This window comes from Megascapheus bottae, chromosome 3 (assembly GCF_031878675.1).
Source record: "Megascapheus bottae isolate mThoBot1 chromosome 3, mThoBot2.hap1, whole genome shotgun sequence".
Taxonomy (NCBI): domain Eukaryota; kingdom Metazoa; phylum Chordata; class Mammalia; order Rodentia; family Geomyidae; genus Megascapheus; species Megascapheus bottae.
The window spans coordinates 26,045,558-26,068,661 of NC_143511.1; the positions used below are offsets into that span (position 1 = coordinate 26,045,558).

The 23,104-nt window shown below is 44.7% G+C and overlaps 1 protein-coding gene across 3 annotated transcripts in view; it reads left to right on the forward strand.

Moving 5' to 3' along the window:
- The window catches only part of Kank1 (KN motif and ankyrin repeat domains 1), a 101,555-nt gene extending 86,278 nt beyond the window's left edge, over nt 1-15,277 (forward strand). For 2 of the 3 annotated variants that reach the window (XM_090329691.1, XM_090329692.1), the window contains 9 exons: nt 1,578-1,775; nt 2,652-2,760; nt 4,195-4,437; nt 5,841-5,928; nt 9,247-9,466; nt 11,261-11,403; nt 11,748-11,948; nt 13,694-13,792; nt 14,315-15,277. In XM_090329691.1, coding sequence (XP_090185817.1) covers nt 1,578-1,775; nt 2,652-2,760; nt 4,195-4,437; nt 5,841-5,928; nt 9,247-9,466; nt 11,261-11,403; nt 11,748-11,948; nt 13,694-13,792; nt 14,315-14,377 — 1,364 coding nt within the window. In that variant the 3' untranslated portion in view covers nt 14,378-15,277. The remainder of the gene's footprint in view (nt 1-1,577; nt 1,776-2,651; nt 2,761-4,194; nt 4,438-5,840; nt 5,929-9,246; nt 9,467-11,260; nt 11,404-11,747; nt 11,949-13,693; nt 13,793-14,314) is intronic. The other variant, XM_090329693.1, reaches the window with a different exon arrangement.
- Nucleotides 15,278-23,104: the final 7,827 nt, after the last annotated feature.

Here is a 23,104-nt window from a genome sequence, read left to right on the forward strand (position 1 = left end):
GGCTCTAAGTTCAAAGCCTGGTACCAGTGTATGTAGAGGGGAAAAGACTTTATAAAACTAAGATGGGAAGAGTCAAGATTGGAAGCTAGCCCAGGCAGGAAAGAACATGAGACTCTCCGATTAATCACAGAAAAAAACAGAAGTGATGCTGTGGCTCAAATTGTAGAGAGTTAACCTGGAGCAAAAGAAGCTCAAGGACACCATCTAAGCCCAGAGTTCAAGCTCCAGGATAGCTTATGGATTGGAGGCATGTTTCAAGTGGTAGAATGCCAGCTATGTCAATGAAAAATCTAAGCAAGAGCACAAGACCTTGAGCTCAAGCCTCAGTACCGGCATGAAAGGAGATGGGGTGGAGGTGGAGGTACAAAGAAAAAGAGGAAGAGGAGGGAAGATAAAAGAAAAATCCTATAGGTTGACAAACTTAAAAGCCATAGTGGGTTGGAAATGTGGCTTAGTAGTAGAGTGCTTGACTAGCATTCTTGAAGTGCTGGGTTCGATTACTCGGTACCATATAAACAGAAAAGGCCAGAAGTGGCCCTGTGGCTCAAGTGGTAGAATGCTTGCCTGGAGCAAAAGAAACTCAGGAACAGCTCCCATGCCCTGAGTTCAGTCCCCAGCACTGGCCAAAAAAAAAAAAAAAAGTTACTAATTTGACTATCCAGGAAACTAGTCAGACACCCTATAAAATGAGATCACTGGAGAAAGTTGAATAGACTGGCTGTGTCTAACGGCATATGTGCTAAAGAGTTATTTCAGTCTATATGTTCCTCGAAGTTGTAAGATCTCTAGCTTTCACTGCACGACACTGCAGTGTCAGTGGCTGGAAGGGCAGACAGGAAACTTGGTTTTCTGACTGCTGTTGAAGCTCATGAGGAGACCACCAAGCTCTGTGCAGTCACATGCTGCCTAACCCTGCTTTGTCAGCAGTGGGCAATGTCCCTCCATACATCATAGCCCTTGTAACTGGTGTAAATGCACCAAGATTCACCCAATTCCAGCATCACCAAAGGATGCATTCTCAGAACCTGTCCCTACCCATAAAGAACGGTGTAACTGCATTCTTGCCAACTTGTACATGTTTAGAGTTCCAGTCATGGCAAAAAAGTTATGTGTGTATAGTAATAAAGGACTTTTGGGTGCTGAAAAGGAAAGTGTTTAGTGCATGTGTTTTGCTAGGAGGGCCCTCAGGAACATGTGAGATCTTTTAGAGATGATACCATCATTTCAGAGTAATGAAGACTGGAGGAGGAAAGGAAAATAAATGCTTCCCTCTGTTTATTATACTCACTGTAGGTCAGAAGCAGGCTAGATGCTTCCTATTTGCAATCATGGGACTCGTCAGGTCAAGGGCGTTATCTATTGTTTGGAGTCCTGTGTGCAGTATTGTACACGTGTGTTGAAGGTAGATGTGAAAAGGGAATTTCCTGGGGGGGAACTCCCCCCCCCCAAATGCCTGAAGAACTAGAGAAGGAAGCATTGCACTGCTGATGAGTAGACAAAGCAAGGGCTTAGCTTTTCTCTCCCTCTTCACCATCATTTCTTAGAGACACACACTCTGCCCTTTTCTTTCCTGGCAGGAAATAATTTGGAATATAGCTGTAAGTGTGGAGGCCTTCAGTCAGGAGGGCTGTTAAGCATGCAGACATCCCAGCCTGAGCACAAGGTACGGGTGACAGAAGAGAAGACGCTCAGCAACCAAGGCAGCTTCCTGTCTCAGGAAAACATGCTGGCCCCAGTGAACCTGACAGCTGACCAGACAGCCACAGGTCTCTATGGTAAGTGCCCACGGTCTTCACGTCAGTGTGGCAGGCTAGCACTTCCTGTATTCCATTGAGTGAAGTGTGCTTAACAAGTTGGCCTTGAAGAAAGATTATACAATTGTTTGGAAGGTAGGCCTAGAATAACTTTAACATGGTGGGGGGGAGGGAGGGAGAGAGAGAGAGAGGGGGGGGGCGCTCTGGTCATTTATTAAGCTGAGATATGAGGATTAAAGTTTGAAGAGACCTCTTACAGACAGATCTGAGACTTATGTCCAATGACCCAGCAAAACTAAAAACATGGCTTGAAATGGTAGAAGGCTATCCATGAGTGAAAAAGATGAGCAAGAACACAAAAGTCCTGAGTTTAGATACCCTAACACCACCCCCTCCCCAATACATGCACACAATTACCAGAGAAAGTATGCTGTGTAGCCCTTTAAGAAAATGCATCTGGTACGACAAATTATGAAATCCGATAAACAATGTTTCACTCTTGCACATTCTGGCAGGCATAAACTTTTTCCAGGGTATCTCAGAGGAAGAAGAAGTATACCAGTAATCTTTCTGCTAGTACCTAAATGTTTTGTGAAGGTGAAATAGATTGCAGCATCAACAATAGAGCCAACCAGAAAACCAGTTTTCACTTGTTTTGTGGTATCTGGAAGAAGAATCGATTTTTTTTTCTCATTTAAGTAACAGAACTTTGAATTCTGTATCTTTGAACATACGACACTTTTCCAGTGGATTTTGTAACAAGTTTCTCACACGTGCATACCAAATTTACCATCACAAATATGGGCGCAAGGGGTCAAGAGTTGTACAGGAAGAGTGGTTGCTCCTATCTTGTCCGAGTTAATGTCAGGTTTGGTCTCCTGATTCCTTCCTCCACAGTGTGTACAAACAACGACAATACACTAAAGTCCATCATGAAGAAGAAGGACGGCAACAAAGACGCAAATGGCACAAAAAAGAATCTTCAGTTTGTCGGCATTAATGGCGGGTAAGAGACAATAGGGATGACAGCGCAGCGTCCTCTGTCTGTCTTCTTTGCCTCCTGCCTACTTAAGGCATATTTCAAGGTACCTGTTCTGGCATGCTGTCAACATCTTGGTGATGGAAGATTCTCCTCAGAAAGGTCCATCTGGGTTTTTCTTCTTCCCTCCTCTTGCTCTCTTTTCAAGGCTATCTGATGAAGCTGAAACCTGGCATCTCTCCTCTGACCTGGAAACCATTCCTGTCATCACAAAGCAGTAGATGAAGAGGGCAGGAGGAAACTGAGAACAATATTCTGTAGCTCAGTGATGGTTTTTGTTTGCTTAGCTCCCATGGTCAAGTTATCCGCCTTTCACACTAAAGAGCACTCTAGTCATGCCACCGTTCTTTTTTTTTTTTTTTTAAGATTTTTATTAACATTAATTTTTACATCATATTTCAAATGTTATGTTTAACAAACAAGTATTCAAGAAGGGGATCCCTATATGCAATCACTGGCACATAGACACCATTCTTTTTAAAATAGAAGGGGCATTGGCTTTTTTATTTATTGCTTTTCCCAATAAATAGTTCAGCCTGTTTTTCCCCCTACAATTGAATCAAAGCAATTGCTAAAAGAAGGCAGCAGTGCAGAGTTTTAAAAATAAAGTATTTACAGCAAAGTAAGCTACTGAGGCTTAACGTGATAGTACCCGTTCATCAAATATGTATTGTTCTTGCTTGGGGGGGGGGGCGTGTGTGGGCGTGTGCGTGCACGCACGTGCTAGGGCCCTGAACATTTTGAAGCACATGTATGAATGATTACTTGATAGATTATGTAGTCTATTTACCCTGACTGTGGGGGAATAAATAAGGAAAAAAATAAAAATAGATATGGTTTCCATAAAGTTTGTTCTAATTGCATATACTAAGCCATGTCACTTTTTTTTTCTTTGACTAACAAGATGTATGTGCTACCAGCTGGGACCATGGTGGAACCCCCTAAAAACCATTTTTGTGTGTTCCAGTTTAGGAGCTTGAACTCCATGCTTAGGTGCAGTCCCTGAGCTTTTGTGCCCAAAGCTACGTTTCTACCACTTGAGCCACAGCTCTGCTTCCAATTTTTGGTTTTGTTTTTGGTGGGGTTTTATTTTGTTGGTGTTTAATTGGAGATGAGAGTCTCACAGACTTTCCTGCCCAGGCTGGCTTTGAACCACATTTCTCAGAACTCAGCCTGCTGAGAAGCTGGGATTACAGGCGTGGGCCAGGGTGCCCAGCCTGAGTGGCCCTTTGAAGTCCGAACCTGTTCGGAATCCACCAGATTCAGAGATTACTTTGACCCTCTAAATGCAGCGTGTAAAACCACTGGTGGAAGTCAGCAGCTTTCCCTTCCTAGAAATTTCTATCACTGAGTCTTTTATGGGCACACCTTGCATCTCCTGAAATCCCAATTGCCACCTAGGTATGAAACCACCTCAAGTGATGATTCCAGCTCAGAGGAAAGTTCTTCTTCCGAGTCAGATGACGAGTGTGATGCCATTGAGTATCCTCCTGAAGAAGAGGAGGAGGAAGAAGAGGACAAAGAAGATATTCGGGGAATGGCGGAAAGGCACCACGCAGTTAATAATGAAGGTTTCAAGTCTGCCAGGGTGGAAGATGAAATCCAGGTTCAAGAATGTGAACCTGAGGTGGAAATCAGAGAGAGGTGTGGTACCCTCCCCCACCCCTCCCCTCCCCTCCTCTCCCGCTCCCACGCCTAGTCCATGCAGGCCATCGAATCTGAGGCGGTTCTCTTTGGTCTTACCCACCCCACACAGGCATGCACATCTGGTCAAGATGTTCTTAAGTACAAGGGTAGAATGGGGTGCCTCCTAGGTGTGTTAGAGTGGCAGAGAGGATGGCACAATCATTGGTCTTGTTATCTGAAACTAATTTCACAGCGAGAAGCACATCTCTTACAGTTGCCACTGTTTGAACGCCTCACTTCATAGGTAGACATATTTGAAAATTCCGTGGCCCATGTACTTCTTTCAGGATTTCAGATTTTATATTTGAGCATTTCACTGAGTGCCGATGTTGGTATGGCTATTGCAGGACCTTTGTGTGCATTGTAAACAGATGTTTGACCTCAACCAAAGATCACATTTGATTGGTAAGATGATCTGTATCATCTCCATGGTGTTATGGAACACATGGATGGGAGAATAACATAATTAACAGCTGAAATAAAACGCCAGACATGCTGGTGGGCTACAAGGTATCTAAAAATGCAGTACGTTTTAGGGACAAGGTGTTTAGGAAATGTGGATTAGAGACAGTGGAGAACATGAAAACTTCAGTGTGGTTTTTCATTGTACAAACTATCAATAGAACAATTCAGGAAATTTGCCTGTTTCATTTGGCAAATGACAGCTTGCTGCATTTGCTTGAGGTAAGTGTTTCTAGTTTATATTGCCGACTCTTTTCAGATGGTTTGAAATGTCATATTGCCTGCTTTTTTAAACAGTTTTATTAATGTATAACTTATTTAGCATGCATCGCCTGATTTTTTTTTAAATCACCTTTAAATACTTGTACAAAAGGACTTAAAATCAATGTAATTTGTAATGTTTCATATAGGTTAAAAATACTTTTCTATTTGGCAGATAGAGGTTGAGATGAGTGGTTTCCGGGTCAACCTACTGGATACTACATGATAATTTAGACCTCTTCTACCCTGTAAGAGTGAAATGTTTTTAAGGATTGAGAACTAGAGGACTTGCCTTAACAGTTTGAGACCTTGGAGCTGGTCCCTTGCACTGCACAAACAGAGTACAAAAACCTAACAACACAAGGAATTCTCACATCTCCAGATGTGAGACCATAATATTATCAATGCCAAATTTACCTTTATGGAAAGACTTGGAGCTCTGGCTGGTGGCACAAGTTCTATGTGATAACATTGAATTACATGCTTAGAGACACTTTCAGCCACCACCACTGGCCTAGGCTGGCTCAGAACCACTTATTTGTTTGTTAAGAGTTACATGGTTTGAGACAAAAAAAAAAAAAAGACTTTAATTATGGTCCATCCTGAGTGCTCTCTTTATTTCACTGTTCCCCTTTCAGGTATGAATTAAGTGAAAAGATGTTGTCTGCGTGCAACTTACTGAAAAATAATATCAACGATCCCAAAGCACTCACCAGCAAAGAGATGGTGAGTGTGGTTAGCAGGCAGCCAGTGTCCCAGGCCATGCAGGCTGAGGGCTGGGGCAGCTGCTCCAGCTGCTGTTGCCCGAGTGCCTCTCCCTGAACTATTTCTGGTATGAGTGGCAGGGTGATCACCCACAGTGTTCCTTGGGGCCCAGCTTTGGTTGTCCTTTACCCACCCTGTACTTTTCCTTAGGGCGGAGGCCTATGAGGCATACACTGACAGATAGAAAGGAGGGCTAACAGCAGTCATCTTTCTGAAGTGCTACTTCTCTCCATAGAACCTTCTGACCTAGGAGTGGCATCCTAGCAATTTTTTTCTTTTTATGTTTTTCTTTTTGTTGGCCATGGGGCTTAAACTCAGGGCCTGTGTACTGTCTCTGAGCTCTTTTGCTCCAGGCTAGCACTCTACCACTTTGAACCACAGAGGTTTCTGGTTTTCTAGTGGTTAATTGGATATACAAGTCTCACAGAGACTGGCCTGGCTTTGAACAGTGATCCTCAGAACTCTGCCTCCTGAGTAGCTAGGATTAGAGGTGTGAGCCATCAGCGCTTGGCTCTATTTTAAAATAAGCAGAGTTATTTAAAAGAAGGCTATCTAGGCTGAAGTTGGCACTCCTTTTGGTTAGGAAGCTGTGTATTGCCTTCTAATGTGGAAGGCAGGCAGGCACTACTTTTAAACAGAGCATCCTTCTACAGTCTGCGAGCACAGCAGTTGTGTTTACCATAGTGATGGTGATGGGAATGGTGCGGACATTTCTATAGCAATGGTGGTTCTGTTGCCATTTTCTTGGCATCTTCGTCACTCTCTTAACACACTGAGCTTTGGGGGTAGAGCCCCTTCCCTGGGCTGGCTGGTTGATAGCCTTGAGAAAATGTGATTCGCGTGTTAATTTGATAATCATGTACATCCATGTCTTTGCATATCATCAATTCACTGTAATACCCAATGCTAAAATGTTAGGATGATTTATAAGATGTTCTCCTAGCCGGGCACTGGTGGCTCACGCCTGTAATCCTAGCTACTCGGGAGGCTGAGATCTGGGGATTGCTGTTCAAAATGAGACCAAGACAAGTCCATGAGATCCTTATTGCTAATGAACCACCAGAAGTAGAGCCACGGCTCAAAGTGGTAGAGCGCTAGCCTTGAGCAAAAGAGCTCAGGGACAGCATCCAGACCCTGAGTTCAAGCCCCACAACTGACAGAAAAAAAAAAATGTACTTATGAAATCAAAATGTTAGGACAGGGCCAGGAATGTGGCTCGGTAGTAGAGCCCTAGGTTTGATTTCTCAGTTCCACATAAACACAAAAGGCCAGGAGTAGCACTGTGACTCAAATAGAGTGGTAGCCTTGAACCAAAAGAAGCTCATGGACAGTGCCCAGATCCTGAGTTCAAGCCCCAGGCCTGGCAAAAAAAAAAAAATGTTAGGACATGAGGGACAGAAATTACCTAGTCCTAGAGCAATTTCCTCTTGTGTGACACATATAAATGCAATACCAGGAGTGCTGGGGTGACTGTCATAGCAAAGGCAGAATACACAAGGGCACTAGGCTGGTAGACCTCACACCCAGCCCCTCCCCTCATATCACAAACTCTGATGACTGCCCTATCTAGAGCCGCAGCTACAAAAACTAGATTGTCCCTATCTAGGGTAAGGTCCATGTTTTGTTCAGTTCAGTTAATTTGTCTTGTCTCCACGTGCATTTTTTTAACTGTCTTCTATTTGTTTATATTGCTATGGCAACTTAGTCATCAGAGTCAGCTGAGTTTTGATATTCAGTTAGTACACTAAAAACGGAGCATGTGACATGGCTAAGAAGCCAATGCTAAATAAAATTCCTAGCCAAAAAGGCACAGCAGGTTGGAACTCATCAGTATCAAGTAACGCATGGACTATCTCTTGATCTCCATGGTAAAACCAAGATATGTCATTGCAGAGTCCACATCCCACTAGGTGTAGCCTGAATTTAGAACTGGTGCCTTAGGGTCCCACATTGAGTAGCTATAATCGTTCTTTCTTTTCACCATCTTAGAATACTATAGTGTATATGGTCTTCACATTTCTGAATCCTCTAGCATGTCCTCTGTCTGTGACTCAGGTGTTGTTTTGCTGAGTGTTTAAATTATGATGGCCTGAAAAGTAGCAGACTCTTTCTGTGTGAGGACTCCAAAGAAATAGCAATCTGGAAACATTAAGCTAAATTCTTTCCTAGCCAAGACTTTCCAAGTAACACTAAAAATATGATTGAAGGATGGAAATGGAATTGTCAGGTGCAGAGGACTTCCTGATGGTTTGACATAGGCTCTCTGTCTTTCTCTGGTACATCTGGTAAACAAGTATTACATAGTCATCTGGCTCTGCCTAATCCACTCTGAACCTCATTTGGCCTTAGTTTTGAGTAGACAGACCATCCATGAAGCAAACCAAGCAAGCCCATGGTCTAAGGAATTCAGAGTGGAGCTGGTAATCAGAGACAGATTGTCTCAATGAGAAATGGAACTTGTTCCAAACTTCTTTACGTTTCCTCTCTCACCCTGGTGGGACGTTGGCATTTGGTATTGGAGTTGGCTTGCAGTCTCCACACAATGGTCCCTCAGCCTAGTGCAGTGGAAGAGTTGAAGGAATTGGTGTTGGTTGGAAGGAAGTTGCATACTTAAGGTTGGGCTAGTGGATTTCCTCCTGGTTTCTGTGGAAATCATTTTCAAGGCGGACCTAATTCCATATTATTATTATTATTGATAGCTGCAGTGTTTTAATCTCATTGTACTCTGGAAGAGAGGCACTATCCCATTTTCAGACATGGAAACTGCAATGTAGAAGAAGTAGCTTCTCCAGGTTTTCCCCAGATTTGAACCTTGGGATCTGGCTCCAGACCTCTTTGTGTTATCTAGTGCTCTGTGGAAACAAGAATGTGTAATGGGTGCTGATTTAAATCTGGAGGATGGTCCAGGTTGGTGTTTAAGGCTGTTTTGGGTATTTTGTTGTTGTAATGTTGTGTGTGTGTACGTGCGTGCACTAGTACTTTAGCTTGAACTCAGGGCCTGGACACTCTCCTTTATTTTTTTCATTCACTTGAGCCATACCTCTGCTTCTAGCATTTGCCCAGTTAACTGGACTTAAGAGTCTCTCCCAGGCTAAACCATGACCCTCAGATCTCAGCCTCCTGAGTAGCTGGGATTACAGGCGTGAGCTACCATCATCAGCTTTGAGGGTGCTTTCTAAGAGCAGATCCTCACCCACACCTTTTGGCACTAAAAGGTCAGGTTACTTAGGCTTGTTGCTGTACCTCCACAAAAGAACTAACGCTCCGTGTTTTGGGCAGCGATTCTGCCTGAACACCCTCCAGCACGAGTGGTTCCGAGTGTCCAGTCAGAAGTCAGCAGTGCCAGCCATGGTGAGCGACTACATCACTGCCTTTGAAGCAGTCTCCCCCGACGTGCTCCGCTACATCATCAACATGGCCGACGGCAACGGGAACACAGCCCTCCACTACAGTGTGTCCCATTCCAACTTCGAGATCGTCAAACTGCTTCTGGACGCAGGTGCGGTAGCCCTTCTTTCCTTCAAGCCGCAGGTTGTGACTCGTCTCGGAGAAGCTGGGTTGCTCTCCTCCAGAATCTTCTGGCCATCCTCAAACCCTTTCCTTGCCTCTTCTGCATGACACGGCAGGAAGACTGTTTCTGAGTCATGGTTGAGATTTTTAGCCAAATGGGGTTGGCCCAGATTCTGGAGCTATTTTGAAAGGGGCGTTGGAGATCTCGCTGCGTGTCAGAGGCGTTGAAGTGAGGTGGGTGACTGGTAATGAATGTGACTCACATTTGCCGCTACGCTGAATCATGCGGGCTTGGCTGGTCTGATCTCAGGGACAGAGTGCTGCTGAGACCCAGAGTCCCAGCTCTTGCATGCGTGAACTGCTTGAGTTGTGCTTGTACCCAGACCACCATCCAATCACCTTACAGGAATGAGTGGCTAATCAGGAGGGGGACCAGGCGAAGGCATAGTAGAAACACCACCGTTCTTCCCAAAATACACAAGATACTGGAGATTCCGACTGTACATCAAAGCTAGTGTTGTCATCATAGCTGAACAAATGAATGAAAACACGGGACTTTTCCATTCCAGGATAAAATAATAACTATGGTAGCACACGTGAGTGGAGGCTTAGGACCAGGAGTTTGGCCTAGTAGTAAGAGTGTTTGGTTAACATACAATAAGACCCTGGTTCAATTCCTTAGTACCACATACATAGAAAAGGACGGAAATGGTGCTGTGGCTCAAGTGGTAGAGCACTAGGCCTTGAGAAAGCCCAGGGACAGTGCTCAGGCCCTGAGTTCAAGCCCCTGGACTGACAAAAAAAAAGGAGTTGAAAGCTCCCTTGTTTGTAAGTGCAGCAGCCCAGTGTACATAACGCTCAACTTGCTTAGAAGTTACTTTGCTTCTGGCTAATACAGAATGTACAGTCACTCAGTATAATTAGTGACAGCACAATGTTGACAACTAGTTTGGAATAAGCCATGAAACTGTCTCGTTTTTCCCTTACTGACTCTTGATCAAATGGCCTGATTGTTTTTTGGGGGGGATGCTGGGTTAAGGTAGAGAAGAAAGCCAATCAGATCTGTCCTTTCTCTTGTTTGCTGTTTCTTTTTTTTTCTTCTCTCCATCTCCTCTTCTTCTCTCCCTCACTTCTTCTCTTTTTTTGCTTCCCCCAAATCCTCAGACATTCCACAGTTAAAAACATGTGTATACTTTCATTACTTTTATGACTTTTGGGGGAGTCCTGAGGCTTGAACTTAGGGCCTGGGTATTGTTGTCGAACTTTTGCTCAAGGCTAGCTAGCACTTTGCCACTTGAGCCACAGCTCCACTTCCAGCATTTTTTCTTTAGTACTTAGAGATCAAAGTCTCACAAACTTGACTGTTCAGGCTGGCTTTGGACCATGATCCTCAGATCTCAACCTCCTGAGTAGCTAGGATTCTAGTCATGAGCCTCTGGCACCTAGCTGCCTACCATCTTAAGAAGCATTACAGACATGGGCCCGTTAATTCCTGGCAGTTTCTTAGAGTCCTTGCTGATGTTTGTTTCTCTAGGCCTACAGGTGCTAAAGCCACAAGTCAGGGCACTAGGGCTTTGCTTTTAGGAATCCTACAGAGCGGGACAGTGAATGTCAGGATCCCACCTTAGTGTTTACCCCAGTGCCCCAACTCAGATCTTAAAAACTTCCAAGCTGTTGCAGTTCAACCCCCAGCTGCAAGCCAGATCCTGTGTAGTCAACACTGCCAGTTCTGCCCACTTCTGGTAGGAGGCAATCCCTCGCTCACGCCAATCCTTTCTTACAGACGTGTGTAACGTGGATCACCAGAACAAGGCTGGATACACCCCTATCATGCTGGCGGCCCTGGCAGCCGTGGAGGCAGAGAAGGACATGCGGGTTGTGGAAGAACTTTTCGGCTGCGGGGACGTGAATGCCAAAGCCAGCCAGGTCAGTGCCTGGTTTGTTGGCATCCACTCTTTTGGCTTTGGCTGACGATAGTAGACAAGACCTGCTTAGACCAGGCTGATGAAGCAGCCTAGATGACATTGTCTACTTGCAGTCTGGACACTACGGGGCAGTCCTCGCTGACCAAACATCCCAGCAATACGTGGGCTTACTCCTCAAATCCCATTTGGACATTTCAGCTCCTGGACTAAGGCAGTTCCTTAGAGCAAGAGAAGAACTCATGCCTTTACAACCCTTTCTGCTTTTCCTATGCCTACCCACAATCCCACCCTGCCAGATTCTTGGTCGTCAGTTACTCTCCTGAAGTCCACTGTCATTTCTTCCAGGCAGGGCAGACAGCCCTCATGCTGGCAGTCAGTCATGGGCGGATAGACATGGTGAAAGGCCTTCTGGCCTGCGGGGCTGATGTCAACATCCAGGACGACGAGGGATCCACGGCCCTCATGTGCGCCAGTGAGCACGGGCACGTGGAGATTGTCAAGCTGCTGCTGGCTCAGCCAGGCTGCAATGGCCACCTGGGGGACAATGTAAGCATGGTGACTGAGTCTCGGAGTGGGGCTGGGCAGATTGTCCTTTGGGCAGGCCACCTTTCTCTGCTGTCCCATTCAGCAACGTTGACTTTGCAAGAAGCTGATACACCCATTTAGTGGAAGCAAAGGCAGACTGCTAAGCAAGCCTCACCCAAACAGTCATGAAAGGAAGAAAGTGATTTCTGGGTGTGTCTGTGAACCAGAGCCCTAATGAGCCAGGAGAAAAATAGACACTTGAGTCAGATACAATAGGCAGTTTCTGAGATGACCCAAGTCCATGTTAAAAAATAAAATAACAACACTGGATTATTAGCCATTAGAAGCTGGGCTCATTTGTGACTAAAATGTTTTCCCACCCACGTGAAGAGACAATAGGTAACTCACAAAGGCCTATTCAAGGGAGTGACTTTTCACAAGCTCAGGGATCCAGGATATCCTGGCTGCTTTAAGCATATTTTCCCATTTGAGCTTGATCTGTTCCCATCATCCTCACTCCATATTCTCTTCTCCCTGTTCCCAAGCTATCCCATCCCCAGATAGCCATTTCTGGTTTTTGTTTTGTTTTGTTTTTGTGGGGTTTTTTTGCCAGTGCCAGGGCTTGAATTCTGGGCCTGTGCGCTATTCCAGAGTCTTTAGGCTCAAGACTAGCACTCTACTACTTGAACCACAGCACCACTAGCTTTTTGTGTTTAATTGGAGATAAGATTTTCATAAACTTTCTTGTCCAGGGTGGCTTCCAACTGCAATCCTCAGATCTCAGCCTTCTGAGTAGCTAGGCTTATAAATATGAGCCACCAGCACCCTGTCCCTTGACGACGAAACATAAAGCAGGAGAGTCACGCAGGCAAGCTGGGTTGCTTCTTTTTTGAACGTTTATCTCTATGGAATGCAGTTTAGAACCAGTGCTTCCTTTGGTTCAAAACACCAGAAACTTCAAGGGAAAACCTCGTCCTTTGCTATAACTTTTCAGATCCCACAGGACCTAAGCCAGTAGGACCAGCAAACCAGTGGAGGTATCTACTATCCTAAAGGGCTGCCTAGCTCCTTTTCCTCAGGCCCTGTAGGAAGAGACTAAAACTGCAGGAGCACCAGATTTCTCCTACCATTCCCCAGGAGAGCCAGATCTCAGCTTTCCTTTCCTCAAGAACAGTCTGTTTCATTGGGGTTTCATTGGCCTGTTTTTTTCATCTTCCTTTCATGAAAGAACAGCTTTCCAATTCATAATAAGAATCTATAGAACCACAAGGACTTTTAAAAAATCCTGACCACCTGGCTAATTCCACTTGTTTATCTGTAACCAAATGGAGCATCTGCCTGCCTCCAGAAGAAGATCACCCCCCTCCCCAAATCCACTGTGTGGGAGGGAAGGACCCCAAAATTAAGACCATATGCCAGTTGTTCTTTATGATCAGAGAAGTCCTCATTTTAAAACTAAACAATGAGCCATGTTGCTTACTCCTTTATATTTAAATCCCTGCAAATGTAATGGAGTTATCAGGGTTGAGTGCTTAACTATTATGTGCCTGGTAGTTCTATAGAGGTACTCACAGCTCCTTCCCAGGAAGAAAGCTGAGGTGGTTAGGACTGATTCTTTACTCTTGCTGGTTGTGTGAGCAGACCTCTTTCATCTCTGTATTCTAGGGCCCCACTATTGAAGAGGCCCTTTCCTAAATTGACTGACTGAATGGCTGGGTTTGAAGAGACACTCACCCTGGCTCTTTTTTTTCCATTTTAACTTTCAGGATGGCAGCACTGCACTCTCCATAGCCCTGGAAGCAGGACACAAGGACATAGCTGTTCTTCTGTACGCCCATGTCAACTTTGTCAAAGCCCAGTCACCGGTCAGTATTCTATACGGGCTGGTCAGCCCCCTCCCTCAGGAGATTGGCAGGAGATGTGGTTTTCATGTCCATTCTGAACATGGAAGTTTGAATGTAGAACTAAAATATGCACCCCCACACACTCTGAAACACAGAGAAGGATGGATCCCACATATCCTTGGGAGACAGAAGCTATCTCACACAGCTTTTTGTTCACAGTTCTCCAAATGGCACAGCCTGAGCCCCTGGACCCATGCCTCTATATTTCCTGGCATTGTTCCTAAAGCTGACAGTCTGAGTTCTCTAGAGTGGGACTTTGGCCTCTAGAGCCCAACAGCTAGATAAATCTTGCCGAGTCCAGCTGGCCTTAAAGCAGTGTCGACTGGTCATGGTCACCTGCCTAACATTCTCAGCCAGGGCTCTCCTAACTCTGGCTCGCTGTTGTGGTTATCAGCTCTAGTAGACCAAATTCTTATGTCACAAGTACCATGGCTGCCTGAGGTAACTTAATAGCCTCTGTTTTTCATTTCTCCTGGTCTCTAGGGCACTCCTAGGCTTGGAAGGAAGACATCTCCTAGCCCAACTCACCGAGGCTCATTTGATTGATGGGATGTACACACCACCACGACGCTGCTAATTGTTCCTGTTGGGGTGACAGATACTGAATGTATATGGGCTGTGCCTGAGCTCACCAGCACACAGAAGCATGAGGGCCTAGGCCTAAGCTTTTGCCAGGGGAAGCAGAGCCAGCAGGAGATTGTCAGTCTGGACACACAGCCTAATCTCTGGCTATCTTCTCTCTGTATGGCCTGCTTGAATTCCCCATCTGTGGCTTCTGACTCTGCTCCGTTATGTACAGTGGTAGATCAACAATTTAGCCTATCTTCCTTCTCCCTACCCCCCACAATATAATATATGCCAGGTTCTCTTTGGCATAATATTTTAAATTTTTCCACAGATATTTATATTTACTCAATGTGGAACCCATTGGAAAACTCTTCCAAAATTCCATTCCAGGATGACTTCGTTCATTTATTTTTCCTTGTCTTTTTTTTTTTAAGTAAGAAAGTTGAGATGAATCTTTTGATCATCTGCAGCTTAAGCCCCAGGCTGGTAGTATCTGGTTTTAGAAATAGAAAATATGGAACCCTCAAAGCATATAAACTTAACACAGGGAAATATTTCCAGTCGGTGTATTATATGGGTTTTTATATCAAAGATATCAATGAAGTTGACACAGTATTTTCAACTTTTATATTGCATAGTAATTAAATTCCTGATGTTACATATAGCATCACATTTTTAACAGTTGCACAGCCCTGTCTAATAAAGGTTGAGTTGTGTTAGAATTGGCTCTGTATTTGCCTCTAGAGAAACAGTGTAGTTCTCTATGTATTTATGGATTCTTTTATGCTGTGTCACATTTACTTGGGTCCTGTATGTATTTAAATGTTTGAAGTGCCTTAGACTCTTGCCATATTTTCAAAATAAAACTTCATTAAGCTCTTGGCCTTGTCCCTGCTTCATAACTGACAGCTAGCTGTCTGCCCAGTCTCATTGACTTACAGTGGCAGCATCCAGCACTGATGGATGGAGAGAGGGAAGCAGACAAGCACATAGTCCTCTGGTCTCAGAGGTGGCTGCTCTCTCTGAGTGTTCTTGACTGGTGACACGAGACTGAAAGGTAAGGTCTTACTGAATACATAGCTCATCGGTCAAATAATCCAGGGATCCTCTAAGTTGATTCTTCTTAGGTCTCTGGTCCACAGACCCTAATTTTGGATGCAACTACCAATAGCTGATTTATCCTTTGACCAGAAGGAGAAGTGAAGCTGGACAGATTTGTCAAATTCTGCATCTTTTAGAAAAGACCAAAATGGCAGTTGAGAAGCAGGGACTGAAAACAGTGCTGGCGACTCAGGGAGGCCTGGAAAGGCTAGACTAGGCCAGGGGACAAGTCTGGATCAAATTTTAGTGCAAGTAGTCATTCAAGCCCAAGTTCTTCTTCTAGGTCAAGAATGGCACGAACAAAGCAGAAGAGTAAGGAGTGTATGGAGAGGTTCTGTATTTTGGCTGTTCCTTACTGGCCCAGAATGCCTTCTGCGCAAAAGGAGGCTGTCTCAGAGGTAGTTTACGGCCCTGGGGATTTTCTTTGTCCCATGTGAGAAAGGAAAGGCACTGTTATTATAAATACTGGCAGTGTATAGCTCAGTGGCAGACTTCTTGTCAAGCATGTGCAGGGCCCTAGGTTCAAGCCCTAGCACTAGAGAGGTGAGAACTAAACATGAACGGCTGCGTCTGCACACTGTCTGCCTTTCAGATTTCTGGTTCTTAATTCTGCTTGTTTTATCTTTGAGTGAAGTCTTGTACAATGTGTAACTAACCTTTGGGTAATGTACGCTAGCCCCAGCCATGTTGACTCTCATAACACTGGGCACTTTGAATGCTTTTTTATCTAGGGATCTTGAAACACTATATACACAAGCCTGCTTGTCCCCATTGGTTCAGTGTGATTCAGAGATAGGGACTTATGACAAGAGCCGTGGACCCAAGTCCCCAAGCAAGGCCAGCCTAGGGGACTCCCATTATTATTTTCTAGCCTAATAGGATGCCAAACCTTTTGTTGACAGATCAATTTCCCAGAAACATTTGCCCTAAAAGCAGAGCAGCTAGGGGCTGGAATCCATTCCCAAAACAACAGGAGCGCAGACATTGCTGTTAAGAAAATTACACTGACAATGTTCCCATCGCCACTGGGACTACAGTGATAGCTAAGCCTGTCATTTACCATGAGGGAACACTTTGTTTCTGGAGTTCACCAGGGACATACTACCTCACAGGCACCCCCAAATGCATGAATTACTGAGCCTGTTCCTACACGCTGCCATATTCAGACTGTTTTACTCCAGATATACGGCAGTCCTTACAGATGGAATGAAAATTGCTGTTTCCCTCAGAAACTAGAGTCCTAGAGTCCTTTTATTTTATTGGGAGGAAAGGAGGTCAGGTCCTGCTGCAAATCAAAACACCTGTGAGCCAGGCATCAGAGGCTCAAGCCTGTAATCCTAGCTACTCAGGAAGCTGAGATCTGGAGGATTTGGGTTCAAAGCCAAACAAGGCAGGAAAGTTCATAAGATTCTCATCTCTATTTAACCAGCTTGCAGTCCAGTTATGGCTCACCTAGTAGAGCCTTGAGACAAAAACAGCTAAGGGACTACTTCCAATCCTGAGTTCAAGCCTGAGTAGGCCATACAGTTTCTTTTTTTTTCTTTTCTGGTGGTTTTCTGTGTGCTTTCCCTTCAGAGGATAGGTAAGAATTTCCTGAGGGAGCCTATAAGACTCTCCTGCCTGACTCTACCCTAAGACTAATTCCATGCTCTAGGAATCTGTTGATTAGCAAACATCCCAGGTATTTTTTTAAAAAACAGGCCCCTGGATCCATTCCAAGAATCTGTTATATTCAATTCTTTTCCAAACAAACCAGACAGGTAGAAGCTGTGTCAGAAGCAGAACCATAGAATTCCCATTTATGTGTCAGCAAAGCGATCTTTTTCTGGTGTTGGAGCCACCATCTAATCTTTGTGTGTGGCTTGTTATGTTCAGGGACATCTCTGTATTTCTTGGAGAAAAAGTTTAAGTTTCTAGAGGGCCAGGAGCCATGGCTACCATGATAGCCTTTTTCTGTGTCCATAGGGACATGCAGAGGGAAGGCTCAGCATATATGGGACGTGACAATGGCTAGCTGAACAGGCAGCTCGTGACATACATACATATATATATATATATATATATATATATATATATATCTTAGTTTTCCTTTCCTACTTCCTCATAAGAGTTTTTTTCATTACTACTCAGGAAGAAATCCATGAACCACTGCTTTAGCTTTGAAATGATAACAATTTTGCATTTTCATTCTTTACCAAAAGCACATTAAAAAAAAAAAAGAGCAATCTCTGGGCCTTAGCCAGAATTATTGCTCAAGGGTTGAGAATGTGACTTAGTGATAGAGTGCTTGCCTAGCATGTATGAAGTCCTGGGTTTGATTCCTTAGTACCACATACATAGGAAAAGCTGGAAGTAGTGCTGTGCCTCAAATGCTAGCCCTGAGCAAAAGAAGCTCAGAAACAGTGCCCATGCCCTAGAGCATAAAAAGATTTTGCTCTACTTTCTGCATAAGGAAATCACTAATCATATGTTTGATTCAGCATGGCTATAATTTAGAAACCAGCTGATTATAAAAATATATCTAAAGCATATTTTGTCAGAGATGTTGATTACTCCAAAAGGATGTGGCTGAACCCTCGGCCATTGTGTTTCAGAGCTGTATGCATGCCTGCTCTCCCCAAATGAAGTCCTGGCTGCTTTGGGAGCACAACTAGGCAACCCCAGTCAGTGGGAAAAATTGAATCAAAATTTGCCAGGTGCAGCGACTCAAGCCTGTAATTCTAGCTGCTTGGGTAGTGGAGTTTGGACATTGTGGTTGGAGGAAAGCCCAGGCAAAAAGTGGTTCACAATGGCATGCTCCTCCTATCCCAGACAGCTTGGGATGGTACAGTTTGTCATCCCAGTGACAGGGTCATCAGGTAAGTCCTTGTCCTTAGTAGCATGGACTGGAGGTATAGTTCAAGTGGTAGAGAGCCTGCCTAGCAAGCCTAAGTTCCTGAGTTCAAGCCCTAGTACCTCCAAAAGAAGCAAACGAAAAAACTTACATCACTGCGATACGTATCCTGAATGTAAGCAAAGATTCTGCGGAGACATTGGAAATGCAAAACGTCTTTAGGGGAGAGTACCTTGTTTATACAGATTTGGAGGATATTTGGGGCAGAACTGGCATTTTAGGAAACCAGCCATCCAGTGTCTCTCAATTATTGAGACCTTTGATGACTCACTAGGCAAAAGAATAGGAAATATATCCCTACTTTTCAGATAATGGAACCTGCATAAGAAATATTCCTAGCTGGGCACCAATGGCTCACAGCTGTGGTGCTAGCTACCCAATAGGCTGAGATCTGAGGATCATGGTTCGAAGTTAGCCCAGACAAGAAAGTCCATGAGCCTCTTATCTCCAATTAACAGTGGCACTGTGGCTCAAAGTGGCAGAGCGCTCGCCTTGAGCAAAACAAAAAACAAAACCTCAAGGATAACACCAGGCCTGACCACCAACAACAACAAAACAACAACAACAAAACCTCCTGTTCCCTCCATACAATCGTTCCCCAGTGCTAGCCTGGAAGGAACCAGTTCACCCAGCCCTAAAACCACCTGGAAGGATGAAGCTGTTTGGCCAGCCAGCCAGCAATGTAGGTAGGCCAGGTGCCAACCAGGGACACAGTCCTCACACGACAGACAGCAAAGACTCTGTGATCCCATTTGTTGGGAGCAAATAGTGGCTGTGCATAAACACAGGTAATGGAGACTATGTTAATTGATGGTTGATAGACAATTGTTCATGAAGTGAATATTATTCAAAGATCAGTAGGTGATAGCCAATATTCATTAGTTCTTAATGATAGGTAGTTATCCACTAACACAATACTACTCATTATTACTCATATATCATCAGTTAATAGACTATTTATTCATTTGGTTAAGTCCCTGAAAATTCAGAGAACTCACTCAGCCCTCCTTCCCACCTCCATTTCACCTGTCTAGAAAATCCAGTCTTCTGAGGAAGTTCTCCAGGATCCGATCTGGTCCAGAGTTCCTCTGTCTGGCTGATAAACTGAGCTGAGTGAATGTGTGTGAAAAGATTAAGGAAATGTGGTGTTGGATACCAGGAGAAGTGCACTCTGGAGAGGAGAGGACTGGAGCAGGGCAAGCTGTGGCCCTCCTGGTAAGGGCTGCTGCCTGGCTAATTGTATGCTGTATACCCAGTCATCTCTGTGTTTTCCATGTGTATATTCACTTCATTGTTTAGTTAAAACTTGAGAAATCTTGAAGCTGGGTGTCAGTGGCTCATACCTGTAATCCTAACTTTTCAGGAAGGTGAGATCTAAGGATTGTGGTTCCAAGCCAGCCAGGGCAGCAAAGTCCAATAAACTATCAAAAAGCTGATCGTGGAGCTGTGACTCAAGTGGTAGAACAGCGCTACCTGTGAGCAAAAAGGCTCAAGGACAATGACAAGGCCCTGAGTTCAAGCTCCATGACTCCCCTCCCCAACCCCCCCAAATCATTCATGACAAAAGATCTTGTGATAGAGGGCCTAGAACTAAGGGCAGTAAGAACAGAGATGGTAAACTTTCAGGGAAGCCCCTAGCCTGCTTTGCTGTCATGTAAAATCACAGCCTTGCACACAGCAGGACAGGATGTGCTTTCCATCCACTGCTCAGGTGAAGACTCCATCAGGCATGTTGCTTTGCTGATGAAACAACTGCAAGAGACGTTTCAATCCCAGATGGAGCTGGGGAGTGAACTCAGAGCTCACAGGAGCAGTACCCAGGCCCATGTCACATCTAATTAGACCTGCTCCTCTGATGTGCCTCAGAACCCTGTCGAGGGCTGTGAAAACTCACTGTTGCACCCCACCCCAGCTTCCAGCTCAGAGGGCCTTGGAAAGGCCAAGTTCCCTGGTGCTGCTCTGGAGGCTGCAAGGTTGAGAATGCTGCCTGAGTCTTTTCTCCTTCCCCCATGGTGAGCTTTCTGTTCAGCAGCATTGGGGAGTCTTCACTTCTTTCCCCAGGAATAGGACTTCCAGGTAGCCAGCTCCTTGTGGAATTTTTGCCCTCTGATTTAAAAAATCATTTTGCCAGCCTGGGCATAGTGGTGTCTGTCTGTAATCCCAACTACTTGGGAAACCAAGACTGGAAGGATCATAGTTCAAGGTCAGCCCAGGCAAAAAGTTGGAAGACACTACATCAACCAAGAAATCGGGTGTGACGTTATATGCCTATAATGCCAGATACATAAGAGGCATAGATAGAAGGGCCAACATCTGAGGCTAGCCCTAGGCAAAATCATGAGACCTTTTCTGAATTAATAAAACAAGAGCTAAAAACATGGTTCGGTTGGTAGAATGCTTGCCTAAAAAGACTGAGACCCAGTTCAAACCCAAGTACTACCAAGAAATAAATAAGAAAAATGAACTTTAAAAGACAATGGATTCTAGTCAGTCACTGGTGGCTCACATCTGTAATCCTAGCCACTCAAAAGGCTGAGATCTGAAGAACACAGTTCAAAGCTAGCCTGGACAGGAAAGTCCATGAGACTCTTATCTCCAATTAACCACTAGAACACCAGTAGTGGAGCTGTGACTCAAAGTAGTAGAACACGAGCCTTGAGCTAAATAAGCTCAGGGACAGCATCTATGTACTGAGTTCAAGCCCCATGACTGACAAAAAAAAAAAAAGATTCTGCAAAGATGCCATGACTTGGACAAGACCTCAAGTGTTTATAAACCCTGTATTCATCCAGAATTGAGTTCTCAAATTTGGCTAGAGGACTTGAATCACAGCAGTCTTGTAAGACAAAAGGAGCCACACATTTCACTTAGAAAGAAGCTCCTTTTATTCCAGTCCTGAGAGCATCTCTCCAGGCTGACTCCCTCCCCAGTGAATGCTCATTTAGAAGCCAGGCTTCTCTGGGAACCCCAATGAGGTACAGTGAACTGCAAGCCACCACCACCCATACACACACCAGCTGCCACCTCTGAATTCTGCCCTCTGTCCTTGCCACTGGACAGAGCATACAGTGGTTCTCTCTGGAGCCAGAACAGAACAGTGGTCAATCTGTACGCTCACACCAAAAGCCAAAACAGAGGAATTAGTGAGCAAAAGTCACAGGTGGGGGGTCACATGGGATTTACCCTTCCCCCTTCCCCAGCCAAGGATACAGAATGATGGCACAGATCTGGGCTTAGAGACCAAGCTGGAGTCAGAAGACAAAAGAACAGCCAACTTATCTCCTTCCTCCCTGTGTGGAAATTTATCTCAAGAGACAAGTTCCCTTTTAAAGTACAGTGGCTGGAGATAGATTAATGGCAGGCCTTGGTGACCAAAGGAACATGGATGTCCCCTGTGTGCCACCTTCAATCACTGTCAGGACAGAAGGCCAGATGGATAACCCAGCAGCCTCAGCCTGGGTGTCTGCCTTAACAAGCCTACTCCAGATTCTCATCTCCATACCACTGTGAAAGGCAGGACAGAGTATCTGATTTACCGTTATGTGTCAAGAGTTTAGGGACTCAGTTAAAGAATCCTACAATTACAAGGGAACAAAGACTCTAGAAGATGTGTAAAAACTTTTACCTGCTCATAATCCATTTGAAGATTACGGAGGCAGTGAGTGACTTGTACATGTATTCCTAGCTACGTGGGAGGCTCAGATTGGAAGGATCAGGTTTAAAGTATGTATCTCCCAGGACTGGGAGGGGCGGGGAGATGCAAGAAACCAGTGAACAAACCTTCCTAAAATACCTCATTATATTTTTTCCAGTGTGGGGCTCGAACTCAGGGCCCGAGCACTGTCCTTGGACTTTCTCAAGGCTAGAGCTCTACCACTTGAGCCACAGCACCACTTCCAGCTTTTCTCTATGTATGTAGTACCGAGGAATCGAACCCAGTTCTTCGTGCACGCTAGGAAGCACTCTACCACTAGGCCAAACTCCTGGCCCTATAAAGTACCCCATCATTTTTATGGCATCCTATTGACCTAAGCAAATCCAACAGTCCAAACACGGGACATATTAAAATGGGCACTCTGCATTACTTAGTAAATGCATGAGTGTGTATAAACATTTAATATTTTATTAACTATTTTAAACAAGTGTATACTCAAAAACATTTAAACATGGTAGCTCATGCTTATACTCCTGGGGAAGGAGAGATACAGAAGCATGTAGTTTGAAGCCAGTTGGGATACAAAGTGCAACTATCATCTCAACAAATAAACTAGGTGTGGTGGTACACACCCGTAATCTCCAACTATGTGAGAGGCCACTGATAAGAGGATGGTGATCTGAGACTAACCCATGCAACAACATGCCACCCTACCTGAAAAACAACGAAAGCAAAATAGGTTGGGGGTGGGGGGTGTGGATCAAGAGCTAGAGGACCTACCTAGCAAGTATGGGTCCTGAACTCAGACCTCAGAACCACTGAGAAAAACAAAGGCATTCAAGTAAGTAATCATTCAAGTAAATAGAATGAGGCCCTGTGAAAAGGTATAAGAGTTTCAACCAGCACAGAGACTATATCTGGTACCCCAACACCTTAGGCCAGTAGCTGTGACCCTCGCCCCCCTCTAGGGCCAGTTACCCTGGAATCTTAGGGATACCAAATCAAAGTGCGGCATTTATAACAATGGAATGAGTCTGAAACCTTAGCTGTCCTGTAG